The sequence below is a fragment of the Mirounga angustirostris genome, unplaced genomic scaffold, assembly GCF_029215605.1.
Source record: "Mirounga angustirostris isolate CCGP_5_RB_7025 unplaced genomic scaffold, mMirAng1.0.hap1 SCAF_5, whole genome shotgun sequence".
NCBI lineage: Eukaryota > Metazoa > Chordata > Mammalia > Carnivora > Phocidae > Mirounga > Mirounga angustirostris.
The window spans coordinates 148,761,078-148,788,378 of record NW_026991713.1 but is presented as its reverse complement, the minus strand read 5'-3'; the positions used below and the strand labels follow the sequence as shown (position 1 = coordinate 148,788,378).

At 50.3% G+C, this 27,301-nt stretch overlaps 1 protein-coding gene across 1 annotated transcript in view; it reads left to right on the top strand.

Annotated features, from left to right (window-relative positions):
- Positions 1 to 2,199: 2,199 nt before the first annotated feature.
- Positions 2,200 to 27,301, top strand: part of LITAF (lipopolysaccharide induced TNF factor) — a 28,597-nt gene continuing 3,495 nt past the window's right edge. The window contains exons 1-3 of the mRNA XM_045874981.3: positions 2,200 to 2,283; positions 22,387 to 22,611; positions 25,255 to 25,411. Coding sequence (XP_045730937.1) covers positions 22,392 to 22,611; positions 25,255 to 25,411 — 377 coding nt within the window. The 5' untranslated portion in view covers positions 2,200 to 2,283; positions 22,387 to 22,391. The remainder of the gene's footprint in view (positions 2,284 to 22,386; positions 22,612 to 25,254; positions 25,412 to 27,301) is intronic.

Genomic DNA, 27,301 nt, shown 5'->3' with positions numbered 1-27,301 from the left:
GAATCCTGCCACCTTGCTGAACTTGTTTATTAGCACTGATAGTTTTTTTGTGTGTGGGTTCCTTAAGATTTTCTCTATATAAGATTATGTTGTTGGGGAGCAGAGACAGTTTTACTTCTTCCTTTCCAATCTGGATGCTTTTTATATCTTGTGGAATTGTCCTGGCTAGAACCTTTGTCCTGGATAGAAGTGGCAAAAGCAGACGTTCTTACTTGTTCCTGACCTTGGGGGGGGGGCGGGGGGAACATCCAGTCTTTGACCATGGGGGATGTGAGCAGTAGATGTTCTTTATCAGCTTGTGGAAAGTTTCCTTCTATTCTGACTTTGTTGAGTGTTTTTCTCATGAAAAGGTGTTAGATTTTGTCAAATGCTTTTTTAATATCTAATTAGATGATCACGTGCCAGGTTTGCTTTCCTTCCCTTCTCTGAGGCCTTGGGTTGGAAATTCAATCTCTGTGGTTTCTCAGGGATTAAAAAAACAGTCACATAAATAATCGCCAACTCACAGGCGCAGTTAAGTGTTCAGTTAAGTGTTCAGGATATAGGAAAAAAACAAAGCTGGCTCTGGGTGTGCTCAGCAGTTGCGGGGAGAAAAACAAATAAAAACGTGGTAGCACAAGTAAAAGACAGCAGTAAATTCAGGTGTGCAATTACTTCTCCCCCTACAGAAAGGAAAAGGAAAGAAAGGGGAAGGGGAAGGCAGGTGGGCAGGCAGGAGGGAAGGAGAGGGAAGGAGGCAGGGAGGAAGGCATTCACACGTTTCCTAAACATTTTGCTCTGAGTTTCTCTAGGCCTTGTGTCTTCCTAGTGGCAGTCTGTGATGCTCTGGGTTCATGTCAGGACAACAGGTCTTTTTGCCCACCTTGAGAATGGAGAATGGCAGAGGTTGGGCATAATCCAGCTTCCTCTATCATTCTAAAATAAAAGATTGGCCTCCCTAATAACATCGGCTTTTTCTCATGGGGACTTTGAAACCCCCTCCTCCAGTTGAGTCCATGGCTGATAATGGCTGGGTGCACAGGGTGAAAGGTGGTAAGAGCTTTGGACAAGGACGGAGGGGACAGTTTGCTGTGGGACTTTGGGCAAGTCCCTCTCTCTGAGTCTCAGTGTCTCTGGGGTCTCTGTGCAAAAGGCAGGGGGTTCTATCACTGGAGGAGTTCTAGGATCCAGTAGGATCCAGGTCTGTGAATCCCTCAAGTGGCTCATAGGCTTTCCACCCAAGTGGCATTTCTCTAGATGGCCACATTAGGGTTCCTGGCATCTCCAGGACTCTGTACTTTGAAAACCACACCAGCTCCTTAATGCCTTGTGATGACTTCTCAGAGGGCCCATGCTGGATCAGGGCAGCTGCTATTACTTGAGCAGGCAGACAAGGCTCTTATCAGATAGGCAGGCGGTACCCATTTAGGGGCAGAGGACTGAGTGGATGTTGAAACAGGAGATACTGATTTCCAGAGCTTTTACTGATGGAATGACAAAGTACCTAGGGGCTGTGGACCACCCTGGGGGCATAGGAAGTAGTAAGATAAACACTCAATCTGTGCTAAGCCCTTTGCCTGCATTATCTCGGTGAATTCTTCGTAGAATTTTTGAGACAGGTACAGTCATGCCCATTTTACAGACAGGAAGCTGAGGCCCAGAGAGAGTGGGTGACTTGCCCAAAGGCACACGGAATATTTCGGGCTGTCTGGACGCATCTGAACGTACAGACTTGAGTACTGGGGAGAGAAGGGCCGCCCTACGAAGGGCAGGGAACCTTGGATCTGGGACTGGAGGTTGATGGTCTGCGTTGTCTGAGGGTGGGGAAGGAATGCCAGGGTTGGGGTACCTACGGGAGTGGGGAGAGCAGGGGGCGGAAATCAGGAGGGGATGGGACCGACGTGCAGGGGCAGAATCCCCAAGGGGAGACTGAGGATGGGGCGACTGGGGGCCTCCGAGGTCAGAGCGAGGGGCCTGGGCTGAAGCTAGGGGCTCCCGGGAGTGAACGGGGTCGGGGTGTACTCTGGCGGTGTTCCGACGGACGGAGGGGACGGACGGACAGGACGCGGAGGGTGGACAACCTCGGGCAGGGTCCTGGGCCGGGTGGGCCAGCACTCGAGTCGAGGCAGACCGCGGCGAAGCGAGAGCCGGAAGCCGGAGCCGCCCCCGCCCCCGGCCCCCGCCCCCGGCCTCGCCCCGCCCCCGGCCTCGCCCCGCCCCTCGGCCCCCGCCCCCGGCCCGGCCCCGCGGCTCCCCAGCGCCGCGCGCTCAGACCTCCCGGCTCTACTGGTGGCGCGGACGGCGGTGAGTGCAGCGCGGGCGCGGGCGCTGGTGGGGGTCTCGGCGGCGCGGTGCCGCGGGTCTCCCGGCTTCGGCTGCTCCCGAGCCCGGGGCCAGTGCTCGCGCCGGTCGCGGCGGCGGGGACCCCGGCGGGCCCCGGGAGTCGAGGCGGGCTGGAGGGCGTAGGGGTCCCGCCGAGATGTGCCGCGCGGGGCCCGCCGGAGCCGGGGCACGGGCTGGGTTCCGGCCCTGCTCCCGCGAGTGGGCCCGTCGCCCGTTCTGGGGTAGTCCGAAAGAATTTCCGGACGCCGGCCCCAGAAATTCGGCTTCTAAGGGCCGCGCTGTTATCTTCGCTTTTCGCCCCGCCACCCTCAGCGGGTGCCTTTGTGGACACCGCGGGGCGGCGGGGGGGGAAGGCTAGGGAGCCCCCGAGAGGTGAAAATCCGGACAGAGCGCGAAGGGAGCCTTGGCCCTGGCTAGATCCCCTCTCCGCGGGTTAAGGTGGGCACCGGGTGAGTGCAGGGGTCGGTCCAGACCCGCCCACTGCCGGTGCCGCCTGGATGCGGGTGGCACCGGCTGGGGAACCTGTGGCAGAGGTGGACATCCCCCCTCCCCCGCCAAGCCTGGCAGGTGGCCTCCTCCCCTCTGTTCTCCAGGTCAGTATGCATCTGGGCAGTGGGGTGGGTGTTGTGTCTGCACCTCCTGGTCAAGGTCAGGGGTTGGGGAAATGGGCATATTCTGGAAGGGGCGGTACATTCCAGGGATCAGGCCAGTTGGACCTTCACTAGTTTTCTCGTCACCTTTATGCTTCTGATTCATGGGGCTGATGTCATTACCTGTTGGACTGACCTTTGGTGTTTGGGAAACCCAGTTTCTGGAAGCCACAGGCCTTCCCTTCTTAACCCATCAGGTTAGACTCTCCCACCAGTCTTCCCAAGAGGGATAAATCCCTCCCTTTGACCTGGTGGGCTGGTGCTGGTTCAGGGGCTGCCTGGAAGGCAGGTTGGCCCTGAGGTTCCCCTGGGGCCCTTGTAAGGAAGGACGTGGTTTGCATTAGTGTATGCTTGACTGCCTCACTTACCTTCCTGACCCCACCCCCAGCCTTTTCAGGGTGGTTCTTTTAAAATGGGACTAACCTGGATGCCATTGTAAAGAGAGGCATGAGCTGGTGTCTGGGACTCCACCACCGTGTTTGGTTTTGTCACAGTTGGATCAGAATCCAGAGAGCAGATGACTTGTTCTACCTGGCATGGAATAACATCTCCTGCTGCACTTGGCTTACCTCTAAGCCAGCCTTTGTCTGGGATCTGAATGTGCACCAGCCTCTCTAAGAAACATTAATTGTAGCTCTTCTAGGCGGGAGGCCCATCTTCCCTCTTTACTGTTTTCCTCTTACTTTAAGGCATTGATAATAGATGCTCTTATTCACATTTGGAAAATATCTTTGTAATGTTTTTGCGGATGAAGTGACTGGGTGATCGATCTGAGACAGAGGATCAATTTCTGAGGTCTCTAAAATACTAGATAGTTTGGTGAGTATACCTCCCTTTGCTCCTTCAGTCCCTTTTATGGGCTGGCTGTGGGGAAACAAAGTGCTACCCTTGCCCTTTAAAGGACACAGGAGAAATGGCTCCAGGCCCTGAGGGGTTTATGCTGTGGGTCGAAAGTGGAAACACATGCAGGCAAAAAAGTCAGTGTTCTCTAATTCGTGGAAAGAGCTTGAGGGGAGTGGAGAGGAGGGAGGTGTGAGCGAGGAGCCAGGATAGCCACAGTGGGTTTAGTAGCAAAGCCGAGGCCTGAGTTTATGTGGCAGAAGGGGCATGTAGACATGGTGAGCAGCATTCCAAAGGAGCAGAAGGGTCTCTGCAAAGCTTCAGAGGAGGCACAGACAAGACAAGGGTTGGACCATAAAAGGGAAGCCGCGGGGAGGGAAGGAGCCAGAAGGCATTTCCAGGCTAAGTTAATTTTCAAGGAGATCAGCAGTATATACTCCTGCTGTTAACCACCCACACTGATTGGAGGTGTGTATTAATACCACTCTAAGAATGGACCAGTGCCCACCTGGGACTTAAAATTCTTCCACCAAAGATGAATCAACCCAGAGCTACAGTGATGGTGGAAGACAGGAGACTCATAAGAGGAAGTCCTAGAACCTTGGCATTACGTGTTGTTCTGTATTTCTTTTTGCTTTTACTGCAATGAAAACAGCCCAGTGGGAGAGGTGGTCCATCTCATCAGGCAAACAGACCTCCTTAACTCTGCCTTTCTCTAGTACAGACGTGTTTATGGTGTCTTTGGTGCCCAGTTGGCCTGCACTGGTCTGTTCTGAACTCAATTGGTGTTTTCTTAACATTAAAATTGTTATTTATGCTCAAAGTGGTGCTTTCGTAGGTCCCCGCAATTTCTTCTTACTGTTTGAGCCTCTGTTGCTGTTCTGGGCTGCTGTGAACGCTTCCTTGGCTAATGTAGTTGTCCCTTGGGTGCAGATTATTTCAGTAGGACCGTGTGTAATTTCATAGGATTTAAGACACGGACAGAGGACTGCCTGGCTGGCTCAGTCAGTATAGCGTGCAACTCAGGATCCCAAGGTTGTGAGTTCGAGTCCCATGTTGGGTGGAGAGATTACTTAAAAATAAAATCTTAAAAAAAAAAAACAAAAAAACAGAAGAAAGGAAATATTGAGGGTGTTTGTGTAGTGGTTCTCTGCTCACCTGTAGTAGGTCGGAAGTTCATTCACTGGGATCCTAAAAGTCCGAGGCACTCCCTCCTTTATTACTTTCTTCTTTATAGGTGTTAACTTGAGAGAAAATGGAGAATTTCAGCTACTTAGCTCATGGACCTTTAGAATTGACAGTGTTCCTGGAGTAAATTTAAGAGCTCAGCATTGCCTTGCCTTAACCTTGAGTCTGGGGAGGTTATTTGTAGGTGATGCATTGATGTTTTTTGAAAGTTATATAAAAAATAACACTATTGCAGAAAGCATGGAAGGTAAAGAAGGTCGGGCATAATCTCAGCCTGTGAACCAAACAGCTAGCATCAGCTTTCCTTGTTGGTTCCGCGGCTTGATCTTTTATCATGGTGCCTGTTTATCCGAAGCTACAATCTGGGTACATACAATTTTGTATCCCGATGCAGTCCTGTTAATGTTCTCATTGTGCCGCTTCATCAAAACCCATCATTCCTGTGGAAACTTGCGGATGTGGTTTCACCAGGAATCCAGAGGGAAGTCTCCCTCTCTGATTCGGGGGGAGCAGCCCACCTCCCCAGTGGAAGGATTTTCTGTCCCGCAAATCACTGTAATTTGTACTTATGCCATCTTTGAACCTGGCTCTCAGACTGTGGTAACTTTATCTTTGATTTGTGGGACATGTCACCCTGTGGAAACAGACAGAATTCAGAAGATGGTATTTGAAAATAATTTCTCTGAAATATTTCCTATGAGCTTCGGTGTTTTTACTGAGGTATACCAAATTTGAATTTGTTTGAGGGCAGCTAGCCCAAGAGCTGTCGTAGTATTTTCTCACTTCCTTTCCCGAAGAGGGCTGGAGATCCCATTTTCCACTTTTGTCTAAATTCTTCCTCCTTACTAATTTAGAGTTTAGAAAGCACCATTCGCCTGGGACATTTTCTGGAACCGTGGGCAAGTTAAATTCCATTATAACAAAAACAGCATTGCAGTATCTTTGTATTTTCAAGTTTGCTAGCTAGTGGCCCTTAGTTTAAGAATTTTGAACAATATTTGATTTAATACATGTACAAGCTAGATAGTTCCTTAGAGTTTTTATAATCAGGTTTCACTTATGTTCACATTACTGAAAGAGCATTTTTCTCCAGAGATCGCAAAAGACCAGATCTTTTTGGCCTTCCCAGCTGGTTCTCCACCTTGTGTACAAACAGGGCTGTTTTCTTAGGCGTCAGGGACAATTTGCAGGAATGCCCTTTGCAGCCCCCCCCCCCCTTTTTCTTTTTTTGCTGAAGGAATCCCTTTTCCCCTAGGGTCATTTCAGTGATGTGAATATTCCAATATTGGGAGCTGGTCTCTGGGTTGCTTCTCTGGGGCTGGAGGGTGGGGGCAGGGAGTAGAAGTGAATAATCTTCCTTTTCTCTCCTTGAAAGAACTGATTTTAAGAAGGAGGATTAAGTTGGTGGTGAAAAAGCTGCTTTATCTTCTCCCTGAAGGCCTTGCCCTTTTCTGTGTTGATCTGATGTATTTTTAGAAGAGTTTATCACCCACATGTGTTTAAAACCATTGTGAGAGTTTTGAAATCCATGTTTTAAGGGAGGGGTACAGATCCTAGGCCAGGCATCCTTGTGCATCCAGCTGGGAGGGGTTTTGGAGATTCCTTAAACCTCAAGGCCTGTACATTGCTTACATTTGGGGATATCTTTTTCTTTCTTTTTTTCTCTTTAATCTCTCCAATTAGAAATAATTAGAAACCCTGGTCACAGAAACTGGCTTCACTTCATCTTTTGCATTTAACCAAAATACCCTTAAAAAAAATGCTTTCTTAAAAAACAACAACAACAACACCTTTAAAAATTTTTTTGTGTTTTAAAATTGAACTTGAATGTCTTTGGGTGAGACCTGCCTGCCCTCGTTCACCTTATAGTTTAGTTTTAAGTTTGCAGGAAAGTTGTAGCCAGCACAGGGAGTTTCTGTTGTTAACACTGTTGCGCGTCATCCCCACAGTACCCTCAAACCAAGGAACTGACATTGGTGCCTCGCCATTAACAAAACTCCAGATTCTATTTTGGAGCTCACCCGTTTTCCCCCTGACTTCCTTTTTCTTTTTTTTTTTTTTTTAAGATTTTATTTATTTATTTAATTGACAGAGAGAGAGAGAGAGACAGTGAGAGAGGTAACACAAGCAGGGGGAGTGGGAGAGGGAGAAGCAGGCCTCCTGCCAAGCAGGGAGCCCGATGCGGGGCTCAATCCCAGGATCCTGGGATCATGACCTGAGCCGAAGGCAGTCAGTCACTCAACCAACTGAGCCACCCAGGCGCCCCTGACTCCCTTTGTCTGTACCAAGTTTCCATCCTGGGTACCACATGGCATTTTAACACCTTTTCCCAGCATCCTCTGGTCTCACAATGTCTCAGTCTTGTTTCCATGACTTCTTGAGGCGTACCGGTCAGAGATTTTGTAGAATTTCCCTCAGATTGGGTTTGTCTGCTGTTTTTCTTATGGGCAGGGGAAGAATTGGCATGGAGGTGAAATGCCTTTCTCATGACACCAGGGGGTACCTGATATCCACAAGACATTGCTAATAATCTGAACCTTCTTCATTAGGTTGAGGTGGTGGTTGCCAGGTTTGCCCATTGTTGAGTTCCTGTCTTTGTCTTTTTGTAGACTGTCCCTTAATAGCAAGATACTCAATCCAGCCCACCCCAGCAAAGGGGTGGAGAGACTAAGCTCCACCCCCTGGAGGGAGGGGTATCGACACACACCATTTGGAATTCTGTAAGGAAGATTTGTCTTCTGTATTTAAAAAATACGACTTATAAAATGCTTGCACGATAGATATTGTCATCGTATATGGGGTATATGTGCTGTGTATGTTTGTAAAATCTCAGTTCTACAAGGATGTAGTGTGGGCATAGCTCTCCCAAAGCCCCGTGGGGACCCGGGAGAAGTGTAGAACCCAGCCCTTGCCCTGGGGAGGTGTAATGTGGTCCAGTTAGGGAGACAGAATCTAACTTGCAGACAGGATGCAATTAGGATGCACAAGGAAGGTGTATGTTGTAGAGGGCTGGATTGTGTAGGCTCGGCCAGGGGCATGGGGGCAGGCTTTAAGAGAACTCAGTAGGTAACGTTTACCACCCCGTTCTCACCTGAAATCTTGCTAAAGGCGAGGCGGATGTTTCCCATAATTTTCAAAGACATGACAGTTATAATCCCTGCAGTCAACTGGAATATAGCCAGAATTGAGGAAATAAGCAAATAGAAGACTTCCAAGTAACACAGGTATTTATCATCAAGGCAGACGCCCAAACGTGTTTCCCTTACTCATAGAAGGCACCCAAGGAAACCAGGAGCTCTTTGCATAGAGTTCTTACACAGTGGGTGCTGGTTTTGCATGCTGAGAGGCTTTGGCACAGTAAAGGCAGGGGTGTTTAGTTAACCAGCAGCCCCAGTCTGGACCTTCCGCAGTCTGGGATAGCACAGAACCACCAGATGCCGACCCAGGCGCCATCTTCTTATTTTTTGTAGACTTTAAGGAAGCAGGGAGAAATATGGGATTGATATTAGAAAATAGTTCAGATACTTTTTGGGGAGGGATGCTGCAGGAAGCTTCCAGTCAGAATAAAGCAGTAGCAGAAGTTACGAGGCTGGAGTTCAGACATGATGCGGGGAGAGGGACCCCCTTGGCTATGGGCCATTGGGCCTCTGATGTGTGTTTACACTGATGGGCGTTGCTGTGAGGCTTCTGCCTCGGTTGGTTTCTCCTGGTGTTCTACGTTTTGAGGCTTATTTTTAGAATCTAACTCTCTGTCTTGGCAGGAGTTGAATATTTTAAGGGGGGTTTTCAAGTTGCTCTTGGGCTGCTAGTTAATTAAGCAGAACCCTTGTGTGGGGTCCCTCCCTGAAAGGTTCAGCCTGGCATGCACCTCGCCTGGGCCAGGGAGGCCCTTGGTGGTGGGAAGGCTCCTGTGATCCCACCCCACCCTCCTGGCCAGCTGCCATTCGCCTCCCCATAGGACACAGGTGTGCCTGTTTCTGTGCGTCCAGCCATGCTGTTCCCCCCACCCCTGACCTGCCCTTGCCTGTGTCCCCTCTAGACCCTCCACTTGCCTTAGAATCTAGACTCAGTTTCCCCTTTTGGTCTGTTCCCATACCTCCCCCATGTTGATTGACTTTGCCTCCCCAGAGGGATTCCTTAAGGCCGGTGAGGGAGAGTCCATGTCTCCCCAGTCCCATATAAACCACCAGCCTTCAGAAGCCCCTGCATGAAAAATGGGTCATAGCACAAAATTCAAAGAGAAGAACTTTATTTTGGTAAATAGGACACTGTTGGTACAAATTTGGGGATGATGTAGTGAGAATAATCGTTTACACATCTCACTAAACAGAAGTAATCAGAAGCTTTAATCACTCTGCAAACACTCAGGGAGGGGCTAAGGGCCAGGTGCTGAGCAGCAACGTGAGATGGTTCAAGGGACAAAGGGCTGTGATGATGTCATTTCACCCACAGGTGGGAGTACATGGGAGGCTGGGCTGGGGAGGGCAGATACAGGTTCATTTTTAATTTATGTCATTTAATTGTAAATATGTTATGATTAATAAATACTGAGTCATATAAATTTAATAAGCTGTATTTAATAAATCTATTTTATTGAATTTCTTCTTAATTTAATTTTTTATTGCTAATGGCTCAGTATACAAAAGATCAGCAGAGTGTAAGTGAAGAGTGTCCTTCCCACTGCATCTCCCAGTCTGCCCCCTCCCCTGCTCATAGACAGCCGCTGTTACTAGTTTCTTATATATCCTTTTGGAGACATTTTATGCATATTCTATAAGGTGATATATATATCCTTCTTTCTTATACCCAAATGATGGCCTGCTATGAACACTGTTGGGGCTTTTTTCATGCATTTTTTCAGTGCATCTAAGAAATGCATTTCCGGGGCGCCTGGGTGGCTCAGTTGGTTAAGCCACTGCCTTCAGCTCAGGTCATGATCCTGGAGTCCCGGGATCGAGTCCCGCATCGGGCTCCCTGCTCAGCGGGGAGTCTGCTCCTCCCTCTGACCCTCCTCCCTCTCATGCTCTGTCTCTCATTCTCTCTCTCTCAAATAAATAATAAAAATTAAAAAAAAAAAGAATCTCTAGGAATTTAAAAAAAAAAAAGAAATGCATTTCCACACATAAAACTCTTGTTTGTTCTGTTTTGATGGTTGTGTACTATTCCCTTGGCCTGGATGGGCCATCACGGATCTGCCCCGTCCCCTGCCGATAGATAGATAGGCGATACCCTTGTGTGCTCATCATTTGTCACTTCACCCATGCATGGGATAGCGTGACTATAAATACCTAGAAGAGGAACTGCTGGGTCAATGGACCCATGCACGTTACATTTTGGAAGATGCTTTCATTGCATATTTACAGAAAAGTTGCAAAGTTAGCACAGAAGTTTTCCCATCCAGTTTCCCCCACTGTAAACGTCTAGGGTCATCAGGGTGTGTTTGTCACGACTATGAAACTGACATTGGTGTCCCGGACTCTTAACCAATTCCAGACTATTTGAACTCAGAGGAAGAACTTTTATTCTACTGGACTCTGTTCCAGGATCTAATCCAGGATGCTACATTGTATTTAGTTTTGTCCCATTCTCTTCTGGTTTGTGACAGTTTCTCAGACTTTCCTTATTTTCTGTGACCTTGGCAGTTTTGAGGAGTACTCTCCCGGTCCTCTGTAGAGAGTCTGGGTTTGTCTGATGTTATTCTCATGATGAGCCTGAGGTCGAGGGTTTGGGGGAGGAAGACCACAGAGCCGAAGTGCACTTTTCACCCCATCATATCAGCAGGTGCATGGTGTCCATGTGACTTCTCACTGATACTAAGCTTGACTCTGTCTCTGTGCCATTTTACCTGCCTTTCCTCGAGCGAGATGAGCGTCTTTTTGCTTGTGATGACCCAGGGTCAGCTTGAGTGTGTGGTTGAGGAGTGGGTGCAGACCCCTGAGTCCCTGGGAGCCTTTTTGAGGGAGGGCTGGTGGGGAAGGAGCACCCCCTGAAGAATACAGAGGTGCAGGGCTGGGCCAAATGAGAGGAAGACCCTCCAGCCTGGGGAGAGGAGAACAAGAAATAGAAAGTGGGCTTAGTGGGGTCATGGCTGAGGGAGGAATGAGGCCAGTGGGGGTGGGGGTAGTGAACCTGGGGATGGGGAAGAAAAGCAGGGAGCCAGAGGGGCTGAGCACCCATGCTGAGGGAAGAGGGGTATTTCTTTTTACATTTTGATAAGGAAGGATTTGAGCCGTCATAGAGCTCTTAGGAGGGAGCCAGCTGAGAGGTGGGATTGGCAGGTGGGGGACAGTATTGGGCCAGAGTCCCCGGGGAGATGGCAGGGCATGCCCAGCTGGCCACACTCAACACGGTTAAATGAAGTTTGAGCCAGAGAAGGGCTCCTTCTGGATTGAGGGCAGGCAGACGGGCCTGGGTATTTCGGATGGGAGGTTGAGGGAGTCGGGTCTGCAGGGGGCAGAGGCGTGGGGGCCCCACGTGGGAGGGAGGACAACCAATGACCACAAGCTCAGCGGCTCAAGTCACACAAGTCCGTTATCTCCTGGGTCTGGAGGTCAGAAGTCCAAAATGGGTGTCCCTGGGTTAAAATCAAGGTGTCACGTTCCTTCTGGAGGCTCTGGGGGAAAAACCATCTCTCGGCCTTTCCTGGCTTCCAGGGGCACCTGTGTTTCTTGGCTTGCATCTTCTTGCTCCGGTTTCAAAGCCGGTAGGGGAGCACCTCCTCTTTTCTGAGGCCCTCCTGCCTCCCTCTTATGAGGAGCCTGTGGTGACATTGGGCCCACCAGGAACTCGGGACGGTCCCCTTATCTCTTAACTGAAGCAGAGCTGTTTAAGGCACCACGCTCACGCACTCACACGTTCTGGGGATTAGGATGTGGACTACTCTAGGGGGCGCTATTTTGGGTGGGTCATGGCCCCAGAACCGGAGCACGGGGTGCAGTGGGGTCTGTGCTTGGATCTTGGCAGTGAAACCTCTGGGCCACTGTGGGCAAGTGATCCCCTCCCTGGTCCTTGTCTGCTTCCCTGCAGGTCATTAGCACGTGCCCAGGGTTCTGAGCATATCCACTTGCCCCCCTCTGAGGTATGGCTACTATTAGCCCATTTTCCAGATGAGGACACCAAGGCACATAGAAGTCGAGCAACTCTCCCAAGTTCACACAGCCTAGAAGTGGCAGAGTTGGGCCTTTGAACCAAGGGAGCTTATTAGTTCCAGACTTTCTGTTCTTAAACAATTCGACCTGCCTCTAGATTCCATCATCTTAAAATACATTCCATCACCTTGACTTTCTTTTGAGCTCTTCCATTTCCCTTTCCGTGCCCTGCCTGCTCCCATCCTTCCGTGTCTTCTCTTGTCTCGTGATCATCAGTGGGTCTTCAGCAGGCCAGGCCGTAATCTGAGCCATTCCTAGTGACCCCTGAGACATGGGTGGTGCCTACCCACTCTTGTAAATGACCGGGGCGTGCATGCAGGGGTTTCTGGAAACCCACCAGGCCCACCTGGTACCATCCCCGAGCTCGGTGGTGGCCGTGGCCTCTGATTCCCCATCAGCTCAGCTCCTGTTTGGATTCTGCAGTGAAGCCAGTCGTGTCTTCTACCATTGCCCAACGAGACCTCTCAGCATCAGGCATCATCTCTCTGTGCTTCTTTGCTTTGGGGGCTGCCTGTTGGTCATCTCATCAGAATGGGAGGGGTGCCCAGGGGGCTCAGCCGGTTAAGCGTCTGCCTTCGGCTCGGGTCATGATCCCAGGGTCCTGGGATCGAGCCCCGCATCGGGCTCCCTGCTCCGCGGGGAGTATGCTTCTCCCTCTCCTTCTACCCCTCCCCCTGTTTGTGTGCTCTCTTGCTCTCTCTCTCGCTCTCTCTCAAATAAATAAAATCTAAAAAAAAAAAGGGATGGGAGTGGGCAGAAAAAATGACTGACGCCTTGAGTCCCTCATCTGCCAAGAGTACCCCTTCCACCCCTGCCAGTTATAAAGAGGCACTGAGGATGGAGATGCCAGCGCAGGTGCGAACTGTGTCCCCCCCTTTTCTGTCCACACCTGGCAGCAGGAGTTGCTGATGTTTCTGGCATCTTGGGGTACAGGATAGTTAGAGCCTCTGAGTTTTCTTGACACCATGAGAAAAGGACAGACTGCCATTTCTGGAGAATGGATGACACACCATCCATGTGGGTCAAGGGGCTCGAGAGCCACACCAAGGACCAGGTAACGAACGTGGAGGGGCAGGTGTTTCTGAGTTTGGGGTGACGGCAGTGAGGAGCCTGCTCATGAGTCCGCATTTTGAATGGACGATCCTGTCGCAGGATGAACCCCTCACTCTCTTGGGTAACCCCAGCCAGAACCAGGAGCCCCTTCCGCAGAGTGGGGATACCAACAGCGTCAGAAACTTGCATCGAGGAGTAGAGAGAGCCCATCTTGAGGTTCAGAGATTGTGGGTTTTTTTTTTTTCTTTCTCATTCTGTCTTGTTCATGTTTGCACACCTAAACATTTCCCTTACCCACCCATATCTTGACTCGATCTCCTGCCGTGACATCCCGGGGTGCCCTGTTGAGAAATACCACTCTTCTCAGAAATCCTGGAGGAAATGAAGGATTTCAGACCCAATTAAGTGATTCTAGTTCTGGAGCATGTTTGGTGACACTTAGGCCAAATACTCCTATTACCTTGAGCTGAACCAGGAGACCGTATGTTCCTGAGGCTTGTCATTGTATAAACATCTTCCTGCAGAAACGTTCTCAGCTTCTAAATTGAGGTGTTAGGGGAAGACCCTCCCGTTTATGTCTGCTTCCAGATCTTGATGCCATCCAAGATGGGTCTGGTGTTCTACCCACATTTGTTGTTGGAAGTGTCACGGTGACCAGCGTGTCCTGGGTTGTCTGGGGTGAGCCCCCAAATCCCATATCTAGGGAAGCCCCTCCATCCTGGTGGGTCACTCTGTAAAGTACCCATGGTATTTTGAGCCTAGTTGTAGGTGCTAGGGATGTGGATTTTAATAAATTTCAATCGGGCCCACAGACTGATCCTGAAGCCAGACAAGTAAAGAAAAGTGCTCTGTGACAAGTTCGGTGGAGAAACACGTCTTGGTCACAGCTAACACATACTCACTGCTTCTGTGCCCCTCATTGCTCTGGGTGCTTTTCACAAGGGGACTCATTGAATCCTCCCAAGAGCCCTAAGACACTACCAGTGTCTCTCCATTTTATGGGTGGGATAACCGAGGCACCAAAGTCATGCCATGAGGCATGCCATCTGACCAGAGGCAGTCTGGCTACAGACCCTGTGCCCTTGATCTCTGCACTGTGTAGAGAGGTTCAAGCGGGGATTAATTCTCCCCTGAGATCGCTTCTTGGGGGAGGTGATGCACAAGCGGGGATAGGACAGGTGAGAGGAATTTGCAGCCCATCGGGAAGGAAGGACACCAAGGGCAGTGGAAAGAGCATGCCTGGGACGTGTCCGGGGACATCTAAGCCGGGCTGTGGACGCATCACAGACGTGCAGTGTAGTGGGTGGTGACGTGGGAGGTGGGGTAGGAGTAGGGGTTCATGGTGCCCTGGGAACCCCCTCCATCCCGGGCAACCCAGGATCTTCAGTCATTCTTGTCTTGGGGGCACTGGGCATGTCAGAAAGACCCCAGAGATTTTGGGCTTAGGTAAATGGGGCCCCAGGATGGGCTGAACTAAGTCTAGTAGAGTTTGGAGGCTCAAATTGCCGGCCTTGGCTTGTGACACAGACTGGAGATTTCTCGCAATGCCTTTATTTTCCCCCTTTGTGATTGAGGTGAAGCTCACATAGCATAAAACTCACCATTTCAGAGTATACAGGTCAGTGGTGTGTAGCACGTTCCCAGTGTTGTGCAAACACCACCTCAATCTAGTTCCAGAGCATTTTCATCACCCCACTTAACAGCCCCCCATTTCCTCTCCACACCCTCCCTCCGGCCGCTGGCCAGCACCGACTGCTGACCTTCTGTGTCTGGATGCACCTGTTTCGGGCGTTTCAAGGAAATGGACTCATACCCTATGTGGTCTTCCCTCCCCACAGCATCACGTTTTCGAGATTCGCCTGGAGATCTCTTGGGGCCAACTGTGCAGTGGTGGTAAGGCAAGTCTGCCAGCTGTCTCCAGACCTCCCAGAGGGGCAGACCCTTCCCCGGGAATTGAGGATTCCGGGCAGAGAGCGCTGCTGGGCTTGGCTTGGTAAAGCCCGAAAGCACATCTGTGCGGGCACAGAACGGGGAAGATGATCCTCAGAGCAATGGGAAATGCCCAGAATAGCAGCCCCGACTCGGGTGTTCCAGGGAATTCTGAGACTGTTCAGGCTGAACGTTTTAGGAGCAGATCTGTTGCTGAAAGCGAGGCCTCTCTGGGATTGTTCCAGTGTCCCGAGGTCTCAGGCCCCGTTCATTAATATCAGCTCAGGATGTGAGGATCGCCGGGCCTGACAGTGTGACTTCTCTCCAGCATTTTGAGGACACTTTGCTTCTCTTTCAACAGAGCAATATTTAAAAGGCTGAGGCTGAGCTGCTCTGAGACTCCACTAGCAAGGGGCCTTTGCCTTTCCCACCCCAGGTGTTAACAGCAGGTGGCGGAGACGCCTGGCACTATGAGGTCCCTTAAATATGCAGCTTCGTGCCCACGTTATATCTCTGGGAGGTTCTGGGATCTTCCCCTTCTGTGTGTCTTTCCTCCAGAACGAGAAGGAAGAGCTTTGTGTGTGGCTGTCTACCTTTGGTTGATACTAAGGTCCTGGCCCCCTGATCCTTATTAGAGAAGCAGATCGTTTTTGTTTATCGTTTTTTTAAAGATTCATTTATTTTGGCGGGGGGGTGGCAGAGGGAGAGAGAGAATCCCAAGCAGACTCCCCGCTGAACACAGGGCTCGATCGCAGGACCCAGAGATCATGACCTGAGCCGAACGAAACCAAGAGTTGGTTGCTTAACCCACTGAGCCATCCAGGCACCCCAAGAAACAGATTGTTTTAATTCACAAAGTCATCAGTGACAAAATTAGTTGGAATCCATAATAGGTATTTTTTCTCCCTGTCTTGAGTGTGTGCCGTGAGAGTCTGCAGGACATGCATCTTTTTACACGCGTAAGAGAGGCAGAGAGAGAGAAAGGCGTTCCAGCGTGTTGCTCCCGTATTTTCACGTTTCATTTGGGGGTAAGGTGTGCAAAACAAGGCTGTTGATTGTATCTGCATCTCCTGGCCTCGGAGATGTTCGGTGAGGTCAAAAGCAGCCCGGAGTCCACCGGATGTAGGTGCAAACCCTAGCCATGCCTCCTCCATCTTTGTGACTTTGGACACGCAGCTTAACCTCTCTGGGCCCCAGTTTCTCCCTGTGTGAGTTAGGATAATGATAACAATAATCCGCTCAGCGGTGTGAGGACCACATGGGATGACACGCGTGAGGATGTGAATTACAGAGCCTGGTGCTGCAAAGTAAGAGCCCGTTATGGTTCATCTTAATGCAGCTGTGAACCTGGGGTGGGGGCGGGGAGTAGTTGACGGGGATAGGATTTTGCTCAGACCAGGACCTCTGGACTCAGAGATTCTGAGGTATGGTTTAAACAGCCTGGTTATCTGGTACCCTTAGCACCCTTCAGTTTCTTCCTATGTGAGAATCCAGCAGATTCGATGCAGATTCAAGACTCAGAGGAGTGACCCCAGCCAGTCCCATCCTGCTTGGCCCCATTAGGCAGAGGGGAGGGCTCCCCGGGCTGGTCACCTTCACCCTGCCCATCTCCCTTGGTTGTGGCTCATTAGGTTAAATCGTGAGAGAGCTGAGCATGGTTGGAAAAGAATATACAGATGTAAGGGACCTCAGACCTCAGTCAGTAAAAGGTTAAAATTTGTTCAGACAGTTGCATTTATAATGGCAAACAAAGAGGAGACACATTTTGGAAATACTGAAGGAACAAATATCAGTGATTTAAGAAATTCATTGGCACCCAAATACCTCATTCCACACCTCTCTCCCCCATTCTCTCAGCGGGGACCCAGAGGAGTGGAAGTCAGTTTTGGGGGAGGGGCGAGGTTTAAAAAAAAAAAGAAAGAAAAAACAAGTCTTAGATATTACAGTAGTGTGTGGCCCTCCAAAACTCAACCCTATCCAACGAAATCTTATTTCTTAGTATTTTGTTTTCTCTTGTTAGGCAGAAATTAAATTATATTTAAATTAATTAATTAAATTTAAATATAATTTTATTTTTCTCCTTGGGGGCAAGGGTGGGGGGGTGGAGGCAGCTATAATGAAAACAAGACAGAGAAATCCTGTTCTGTACCCAGGTTTGATGAGTGAAGCTACTCCTGGGATTCAGTCCCGTAAGCCCAGGATTAAATATCCTTATACCCCTCACTGCCCATTTAAGAGAGAATCTCTCGAACCATGAGAGACTATGGACTCTGAAAAACAAACTGAGGGTTCTAGAGGGGAGGGGGGTGGGAGGATGGGTTAGCCTGGTGATGGGTATTAAAGAGGGCACGTTCTGCATGGAGCACTGGGTGTTATATGCAAACAATGAATCATGGAACACTACATCAAAAACTAATGACGTAATGTATGGTGATTAACATAACAATAATAATTAAAAAGTGGATTAAAGAAAAAATGTGGAAAAAAAAGAGAATCTCTCACTGAGGAAATCGTGGAGACTTGGAACAAAGGGAGTTTTCAGCTAGGGGCCCCAAAATTCCAAGTGGCACATTGACAGGTGAGAAAGTGGGGGCCAGGATCCTGCGGCTGGTCGTAGGCCAATTTCCAGGTCCGCCTCCAGCCCTTCTTGTATTAGAAATGCTTCTCTGTGCATTAGGCATGCCTCCTTTCCTGTGGCCTTTGGTCACCCTGGGCTTCATGACCTGGGGCCTCAGCGCAGCATGGAGACGCAGGGCCCCCAGTTCCCTAAGTCTTCACAGATTCAGGATGGTAGCTGCAGGGTATTGGGCTGAGCACGGTCTCCGGGGTGTAGGGCCTGTGGGGCTGCCCTGGTCACATTTTCTGATTTGAACGGTGAGTTTGGAATGCCTCCCTGTGGATTTGGAAGTCATGGCAGAGCCATTCTGAGGTGGGGAACACGGAGCTCCCCAACCCTGATGAGCAGCATTTCCTTCATCTCTGTGGGGATGCGTGGGGGAAGGTGGATGGAGAATCGCCTTTAACGAGTTCTTTTAAACGGGCAGTCAAGAAAAACTACTCTCAGGGGCCTAATAACAAAGTTAAACAAGGAGGGGAGGGAGGAAGGAGACCCCCTCATTGGCTCCTTTATTCCTCCGCTGGAGGCTCCCTGTAACTATGACAACCTGGCTGTCCCAGCCAACCGCCCAGGGCCACAGAAGGGGCGCTCGAGGCCGCGCTTTTCGGTGGCAAAACTATGGCTTTGCTCTTCTGCTGAACTCCAAGATGCTTTCCTCTTTGTCCCAGGAAAAGGAGCACACAGGTATTAGATGGAATTGTGCTCACACCTCAGCACATCGGTGGCCTGATCTGGAGGGACAAGGGTTCTCTGGGGACAGTGGACTGTGTGTGTGTGTACCTGTAGGTGCATCTGTATCTGTGTGTGTGTGTGTGTGTGCGTGCATATCTGTGGGGGTGGGGGTGGGAGGGAGGGGGACTCTTTGCCCCCCTTGAAGAGTTCCGCCTTGGGGGGCAAGGACCAGGAGGTGGTGGCAGGTAGAGCAGACCCTCCCCGGAGGGGGCGGCGCGGTGGGTGGCTAGCTGGGCCCCCTGCCCCCCTGGGGAAGCCCAGTTGAAATGGGCGCGGGGGTGGGTGCGGGGGGGGAGTGTGGGGAGAAGAAAGAGCAGGAGGAATGAGCGAAGTGGCATTTCCTGGCCTGGGGCCTGGGGAAGGGAGGCTGTGGAATTTATTTAGAAAAGCCTTCAAACCAGCTGCTTACGGGTTTTGTTTTGTTTTCACTCCCTTAGCCCGCCGCTCTTGTTCCTTTTCAGCATCCTAAGCGTTGTTTACGAGGCTGTTTGGGACAAAATCAATGTTCCCGAGAGGCAGGGTCCTCAAGTTCAGAAACTAGGCTGCAGCCACGAGACCAGGATGCCCGTGCGCTAAGCAGGCCGGCCTTGATTTCCAGAAGCGCAGGCCTTTCCTTCCTTGAGAGGAAAGGAGCCCCCCCGTCCCCCCAGCACCTCATGTCCGCTCTGGACAACAGACTCAGCTGCCTTGGGTCACTTTTGGAGGAGGGAGCAGTGGTTCTGAAGGGGAGGGATTCGGCTTCCGAGTTGAGTCCTTGTTTCCCAGCGGTTTGCCCCAGGCTCTTTTTTCCTGCACAATTCGGGGCACTCCAAGATCTCCTTCCCCCTCCCAAAGCTGTCCGCTGCACACCGTACTATTTTAGGCCCTCTGTCCGCCCCGGTGTTTTCGGCCCCTGCGGTTTTCTGCTGTGAGTCAGTTTTCATAATAAATTGTGTAGGCAGCTGGGGGTCTGCCTTTCCTGAGACAGGAAGGGACAGCGAGTCCTTGACGTGCGGCTCCTCCAGCGCACCAAGGGAGGCGGCCGGCCCCCACCCGGAGTCTGGTGGGGCCAGAAGCGGCAGCTGGGGGCGGGGGTGGGAGGGGCGGTGTTCCTGGGGAAGGAACATCAGCTAGCTTCGGGGGGTGAGCCTGGTGAAGAAGTGTCCTGGGGCTACCTCCCTTCTTCCTTCTGCTTTTCTGTTCCCATCTGTCAGAGGAAACTGACAACATTGTATAACCACTGTGCACAATCGTTTTCTCATTTTTATACCCGGGACCCGTTTGCACAAAGATGCCCTGCGATCTCGTCAGCTCCCCTTCTGCCTTCCTCCTGATTAACTGTCCCCGCAGACTTGGATGTGGCCCCCACCCACCATCCCCCCCCCCAACACTCAGGGCCCTTCCAAGGTTTGCCTCTTGCTCCGACAGAGCTGCTTCATCTATGCTTTCTAGGGATGGACCTTTCCTCTTCTCTGTAACCTTCCATGACTCCCTGTGTTCCATTGTTCTGCCGTCCTGTAGAAGCAGGAAAGTGTGAGCCACGTGGGTAGTTTAAACATTTCTTAGTAGCCATGTTTTTAAAAAATACAAAAACGGGTGAAAGGAATTGCAACAATGCGTTTTACTTAACTTCACTTATCTAAAATGTTATCATTGCCAGTATAAAAAAATTACGAATGGAATATTTCATGTGAATGTTTTACAATTTCTCAAAATCCAGGGTGTATTTTATGTTGACGTCATATCCCAAATTGGATGCTAGTATTTTGTCAGAAACGTTTGATCTAGATTCAGAGCCCATGACGTTCGCTGTTGGAAAAGTAGATTCACATAGCCAAGTTGCCCCTCGGAAAGGTGGGAAAACTTAAGTTTCTGTAAGCTTATGGAATTTTCCAGTAATTGCATGGTGTATTAGATTTGTTTAATTTATTTTTTTTTTTTAAGAGAGAGGGAGAGAGTATGCGAGTGGGGCCAAGGGGCAGAGAGAGAGGGAGAGAATCTTAAGCAGACGCCGTGCTGAGTGCAGAGCCCAACGTCAGGTGGGATCTCACGACCCTGAGACCATGACCTGAGCCGAAATCGAGAGTCGGACGCTTAACCGACTGAGCCATCCAGGCTCCCCTGGATTTTAAATTTTAAATCATGTAACCTTGAAATACAATGTAAAAATTCAATTCCTGGGTCCCAGAGGCCGCACTGAATGCCAGTGGCTGAGTGTTGTGTGTGTGTGGGGGGGGGTGCTGCTGGGCAACTGTATCGGACAGCCCAGATGGAGAACATTTCCATTCTTCCACAAGGTTGCAGCGGGCAGACTTATACAGTAAATCCCAAACACCTCCATAGGGCTTTCAGATTTCCTACAACCCGGCCCCAACCTGTCTAGCTTTATTTATTGACTCTCTTTGACATGTGTCCACTTTCCCATGCTTCTCTTTCCCCTCCGAAATCCCCTGTCCTCTCCTCCCCCAGAGAAATCTCTTTCCGTCTCTGCTTAAAGACAGAGAGCTTCCTCGAAGGAGTCTCCCCTTCTCCCCGCAGCAGAATTAATTGCTGCCTCCGCTTCCCATGGGTTCCCAAAGATGAGGCAGAGTGTGGGGGGGAAGAGGCGGCAGGACCGTGGCACGCCGCCCTGGGAGCTCATTTCCCCATTTCTCCTGAGGCAGGTTTGAATGGATCTTCTGAGGCTGCAGGAGCCCTGCCCCTTTAGAAAAACACGGTGACACAAGGGCCGCACTGTGTCTTCCAGCCGCCCCCGGGGCTGGGGCCGCCGTGCGCAGGGCTGCAACAGGAACACACCCTGGGTACCGCCACGTAATTCTAGGCGGGCATCAGCTCTGCCCCCACCAGGGGGGGGGGTTGGAGGGGGAGTGGGGGGGCAGGAGCGGGAGTGGGGGGGACCCTTTCTTTGCCCTCACAAAAGGAAATAAATATGTGCCTGGCTCTGATACTCCTTTCTCCAAATGGGAGCCAGCGTGTGCGTGCGTGTGTGTGTGTGTTTACTTTTTAAAACTATAACATACAAATAGAAAAGTGCACACATCGTAATTGTACCACTTGGATGTTCATGTAGTGTGCATACCATGTGACCGCCCCCAGGTGAAGAAAAAGCACAGGAGCGGCCCCTTAGAAGACCCCCGCACCCCCCCTTCCAGCCTCCACTCCCCACCCCTCCAGGAACAACCGCTTCCCCGACTTGACTTCTGGCCCGTGACTCATTCTGCCTGCTTCTGGATGTAAATGGCATCACACCGTGTGTCCGTCTCTGCCTTCCTAGTCTGTGGTTGAGTTTGAATGCCTTTGTCTTTTCCGGCATCTAAAATGCTTTTATTTTTTTTATTTTTTAAAGATTTTATTTATTTATTTGACAGAGACACAGCGAGAGAGGGAACACAAGCAGGGGGAGTGGGAGAGGGAGAAGCAGGCTTCCCGTGGAGCAGGGAGCCCGGTGAGGGGCTCAATGCCAGGATCCCGGGATCATGACCTGAGCCGAAGGCAGACGCTTAACGACTGAGCCACCCAGGCGCCCCTAAAATGCTTTTAGTAAAAACCACAGTGGTTAAAAAGAAGCAGACAATGCTCCAGGTGAAAGGCAGGCCATTGTTACTTGGTCCTTTTGAAGTGTGAAGAAGAAAAGCTTCTGCTTTAAGTGGGGTGATGTGTGCCCATGGCATTTTTCTAGGTTTTGATGATTTGGGGTTGTAAGTATTTACCTTTTAGCTTCATTTAGGGAATCCCTTGTTAGGGTGATCATTCTTGGGTCTGGGAGGGACATTAGCTCCCTTTCTGGCTTTTGACAAGGCTGCACACAAGCCTTGTCTTCATGTTTTCTGTTTGTCCGGTAGAAATTGGAAGATTCGGGTGGAAAAGGGAGAGGGAGAGGGGGGTGTCACTCGCATTTCTGATCCCGTGTCTTCTGGTTTTGCTTTAGGTGAAATGTCTGTTCCAGGATCTTACCAGGCGGCCGCCGGGCCTTCCTCGGTGCCAACTGCACCCCCATCCTACGACGAGACAGTGGCCGTCAACAGTTACTTCCCCATGCCTCCTGCCCTTGTGCCGGGGCCGACCACAGGGCTGGTGACCGGCCCGGACGGCAAGGGCATGAATCCGCCTGCCTACTACACGCAGCCAATGCCCGGCCCCAACGCCAATGCAAGTACGTGCCACCTCTCATGCCCCCCTTACTTCTCCTTGGCCCTCCACCCTGGCCTTGGGAACTCTGCGAGAATCAGGGGAGCCACGGAAGCACGTCTGCTTAAGGGTCTAAGCCAAGTGCCGGTCAGTCCAGCTAGACCCCTCGTCCTGGAATGTGTCCCATCTGGTCTTCTGGGTTCCACGCCTCGGGGGCTCGCATCTTTTCCCTAACAAAGCAGTTTATGAGCTCTCCCAAGTCAGCCGCAAAGCGACCCTTTGTGCTAACCACAGAGGCCCACCAATAATCCCAGAGAAACTGGGGAATGGGAGTGGGCTTTTAAGGGCCCCCACCCTTCCTGCTGAGGCCAGGGCTGCAGTGAGGGTGGGGGGAGAAGAAACAGCCAGGAGTTAGGAGCTGGTGAGCAGACAGTGGCCCAGCCCACGCCTGCGTCGCTTCCCTGCCTTCCGGCAACTTCTTTGTGGCCTTGCCCCTTGGGACTTCCTGCCGCCCAGGTGTGCCCAGGTGCGTAGCTTATTCAGCATCCCCAGCAGCTGAGGAGGGAGGAATCGCCAGCTCAGAGAGTAGGCCCGTGAGTCAGACTGCCTGGGTTCGCCTGACCGCCTGGTGCCTCAGTTTCCCCACCTATAAAATAGGGTTCATCAAGTGCCTCCATCAGTGGGTTGTTCAGATGAAATAAAGTTCTATGAGTAATCCTTTGATAAAAGTGAGCTATTGTCGTCGTGTTCAAGTAACTTTGACCCTTCAGATAGAAGAGAACAAGGTGACTTGAGACTGATCATGCTCTGATCAATAATTTATTGCACCAAAAAAAAAAAAAGACTTTAATACAGTTTATATGTGAGTGGTCAAGTATGCTTAAATACTGCTTTTCTGGAAGGAGAGTCTTTCTAGGAGTATTAAGTCCTGTTGGCTTGGACAACAATGAATTTCCCCTAACACATAGATTATAGAAATGGCATTCCAGCACCACAGAAAGGAACAGAAGGAAGTCACTTGGACAGAAATACGAGCTCAAACAACTTTGCCAAAACCCAAAAACATTCTGAATGCTAAGGACTTCACGATTTATATCACTCCGGGCTCTCCTCTGGTGGCTGTGAACGCCTGTACGAGTTTTTCTTATCGTTTTCTCTTTTTAGCACGATTTTATGTACTCATTTCATGTGTCAGCTCGATTCCCAGACTCCTTGCAAAGCCTGGGCCAGCGTCCCCGGGCTCAGTAAATACCAGCCTTATCACTGGGCGTTGGACTTAGTCAAGAGCCCCATGTGAAATGAACGAACTGTGTAATCGAGGGTTCGCCATGACCTGGACTGTGAGCTGCTTTACTATCCTTATGTTATGGAATCCTGGCAACAACCCTATTACTTCCATTTTTAAAAATAAAAGCATTACGGAGATATAATTCCCATCCCCTGGAGTTTAGTCTTTCAAGGTGCCTGATTCGGTGTGGTCAGTATAGTTACAGAGTTGTGCAAACATCAGCACTCATTCCAGACTCTTTCCACCACCCCAGAAAGAAACCCCTTCCCCCCTGCCCCTGGCAACCACTAATCTATGGATGAAGAAAATTGAGGCTAAAACCCCGTCATATCACTGTTTCTGGAGTTACCATCTGCAAACCACCTTCGTGGAACCACACAGGTTGCTGAAAGAGCCTTCTGGGGACCTTGCCCTGGACCTGCTGACTCCTCATGTCCTGGCCGGGGGGGTGGGGGCCCGGGGGGGAAGGAACCTGCATCAGCAGTAAACTCCCCACCCGATTCCGTGGTCAGTGGGTTCGAAAGCCTGGTCATGCTGAGCCAAATCCCAGCTCCAGGAACTTCTCCCCATCTCACATGGCGGGGGAGGTCGGGGGCGTGGAGAGCGCCCCAAATGATAATGCTGGAAATCTGCCACTGTTTTGGTAAAATACACGTCGCGTCAAATTGATCACCGGAAGCGTCTCTTGGGGTACAGTTGAGTGGCATTAACAAGCACATTCACATTGTTGTGCAATCATCACCACCATCCCTTTCTAGAACTTTTTTTTTACTTTTTTTATTGTCATGTTAACCACCATACATTACATCATCAGTTTTTGATGTAGTGTTCCATGATTCATTGTTTGCGTATTAACACCCAGTGCTCCATGCAGAACGGGCCCTCTTTAATACCCATCACCGGGCTAACCCATCCTCCCAACCCCCTCCCCTTTCTAGAACTTTTTAAATCTTGTAATCATGGAAATTCTATACATGCCAAACAGCAGCTCCCCGTTACCCCCTGCCCCTCTCCCAGCCCCTGGCGTCCACCGTCTTTTCTCTGTCTGTGAATTGGATGATCCGGGTGCCTCATATACGTGAAATCCTGCTGTGTGTGTCCCGTGGCTGGCTTACGTCCCTCAGTGTCCTGTCCCGAAGGTTCGGCCATGTTATAACATGGGGCAGAATGTCTTTTTGAGGCCGAGCGAGACGCCACTGTCTGGCCAGCCCCCATCATGCTTATCCGTTCGCTCACCCGTGGACACTTGGGTGGCTCCCCCCGTTTGGCTCTCATGAACGGTGGGTGGGCCAGCCCCCCCCGTGGAGACCAGGCCCCCCCCCCCCGGTTGTCTGATGGATGCTTTCCCCATTCACCGATCGCCCCTACCTGTTCCCGCAGTTGCTGTGCAGACCGTGTACGTGCAGCGGCCTGTCTCCTTTTTCGACCGTCCGGTCCAGATGTACTGTCCTTCCTGCAACAAGGTGATCGTGACTCAGCTGTCCTATAACGCCGGCGCCCTCACCTGGCTCTCCTGCGGGAGCCTGTGCCTGCTGGGGTAAGTCCGGGGCCCACTCGGCCCCCAGGCTCCTCCTAGTTCCTCTCTTGCAGGATTTCTCCACCGCAGCACGTCTGTGCCGCTCAGACCACTCCCTGCGTGTAGGGCAAGCACAGCAGCCCCGGCATCGGTCGTAGTTAAAAATCAACATTCTGGGCGCCTGGGTGGCTCAGTTGGTTGAGCGACTGCCTTCGGCTCAGGTCATGATCCTGGAGTCCCGGGATCGAGTCCCGCATCAGGCTCCTTGCTCGGCAGGGAGTCTGCTTCTCCCTCTGACCCTCCTCCCTCTCATGCTCTCTGTCTCTCATCCTCTCTGTCTCAAATAAATAAATAAAATCTTTAAAAAAAAAAAAAAAAAAAAACAGCTCATATGTGATGGGCACTTAATATGTGCCAGGCCCTGTCCTGAGTACTTTCCATAAACTAATTCATTTAAATGTCACAAGAGAGGGCGCCTGGATGGCTCAGTCGGTTAAGCGACTGCCTTCGGCTCAGGTCATGATCCTGGAGTCCCTGGATCGAGTCCCGCATCAGGCTCCCTGCTCAGCAGGGAGTCTGCTTCTCCCTCTAATCCTCCTCCCTCTCATGTACTGGCTCTCTCTCATTCTCTCTCAAATAAATAAATAAAATCTTTAAAAAAAAAATCAACATTCTGAGGAATGTCTTTTTCTTTCTTTCTTTCTTTTTCTTGAAGAATTTCACGACCTAAATAATAATGTTTGCCCGACTGTGAGAGAAGCTTTGAACAACTTGCACATTAAAATACTTCACAGTCCTCTCTTCAACATTTCTTATCCTTTTAGGACCCCGAGTATTTTTCCCATGGTCTACACAGGGAAAGTGTGTCTTTATGTCTGCCCCAAGGGTATTATACTGAAAGAGATCATAGTTTTTGTTCTGGGAGAAATTTGAGGAAGCACAGTTTATTTATTTATTTATTTTTCCCCAAACAGATAAAGGCCTTATTCCTGGCTCTGTTTTCTCCCTTGAAGGAAACAGTGTCTGTGCGTTTCTCTTTTAGGAGCCCTGGCCTCTCGCACAACTGGCTTGTTCCTGTTTGTGGCTTAGCCTAAGAAGGAATGATATTTCTCTTCTTCATTTCGAAGGGAGGTGCAAAGCCCCGGAGAGCTTAGCTTCCTTGAGGACACATGTTCAGTGGGGGTAGAAAGGAGAGCAGACAGGTTTCTTGGCACTGGATTCCCTGTCCTGCCCACGGGACTGCAGTGAAGGCTGACCTCTTCAGTCCCTGGACCAAAAATGTGAAATAAAAGCTCATCGTCCTTGGGCATTTTATTAAAATGCATTTTTTTTTTTTTTAATCTTAGAAACCAGGGAAAGACAGGATGAGAACTCTTGAATGTCAGCCTCTGCTGATCTAGCTCTCAAATCGAGGCAGCTTTTCTGTCCCTCCCTCCTTTTCTTCCCTTCACATGGCGTTGTGGGTTCAAGTCCTACCTCTCACTGCTGTGTGACTGTGGGCAAGTGACTTCACCTCTCTGTGCTCCAGTTCCCTCCTCTGAAAACTGGAGGTAGTAATGCTCCCGCCCAGGGGGGTTGTTGAGGATAAAATAAGAATATGTGTGTCCCACAGTTCGGAGCTCTGTATTCGTAAGCGTGCGGTAAGGTTTAGTGCTAATGCACTGAGGCACCCTTACTTGAATTTGGGTAAACTTAGGCAATAGGAGGAAGTTTTTTGCATGAGGTTGTTTCCTCATCAGGCTGTATCCTGTTTCTCCTTTATGTAAATCATTGTCTTCCTGTAACTTGTTTTTTTGTTTTTTTTTAATTGAATCATAATTGACATACAATAGTATATCAGTTTCAGACCTAGAAGATAGTGATTCGATATTTTTATACATTATAAAATCACCATGATAGGTCTTGTTAACC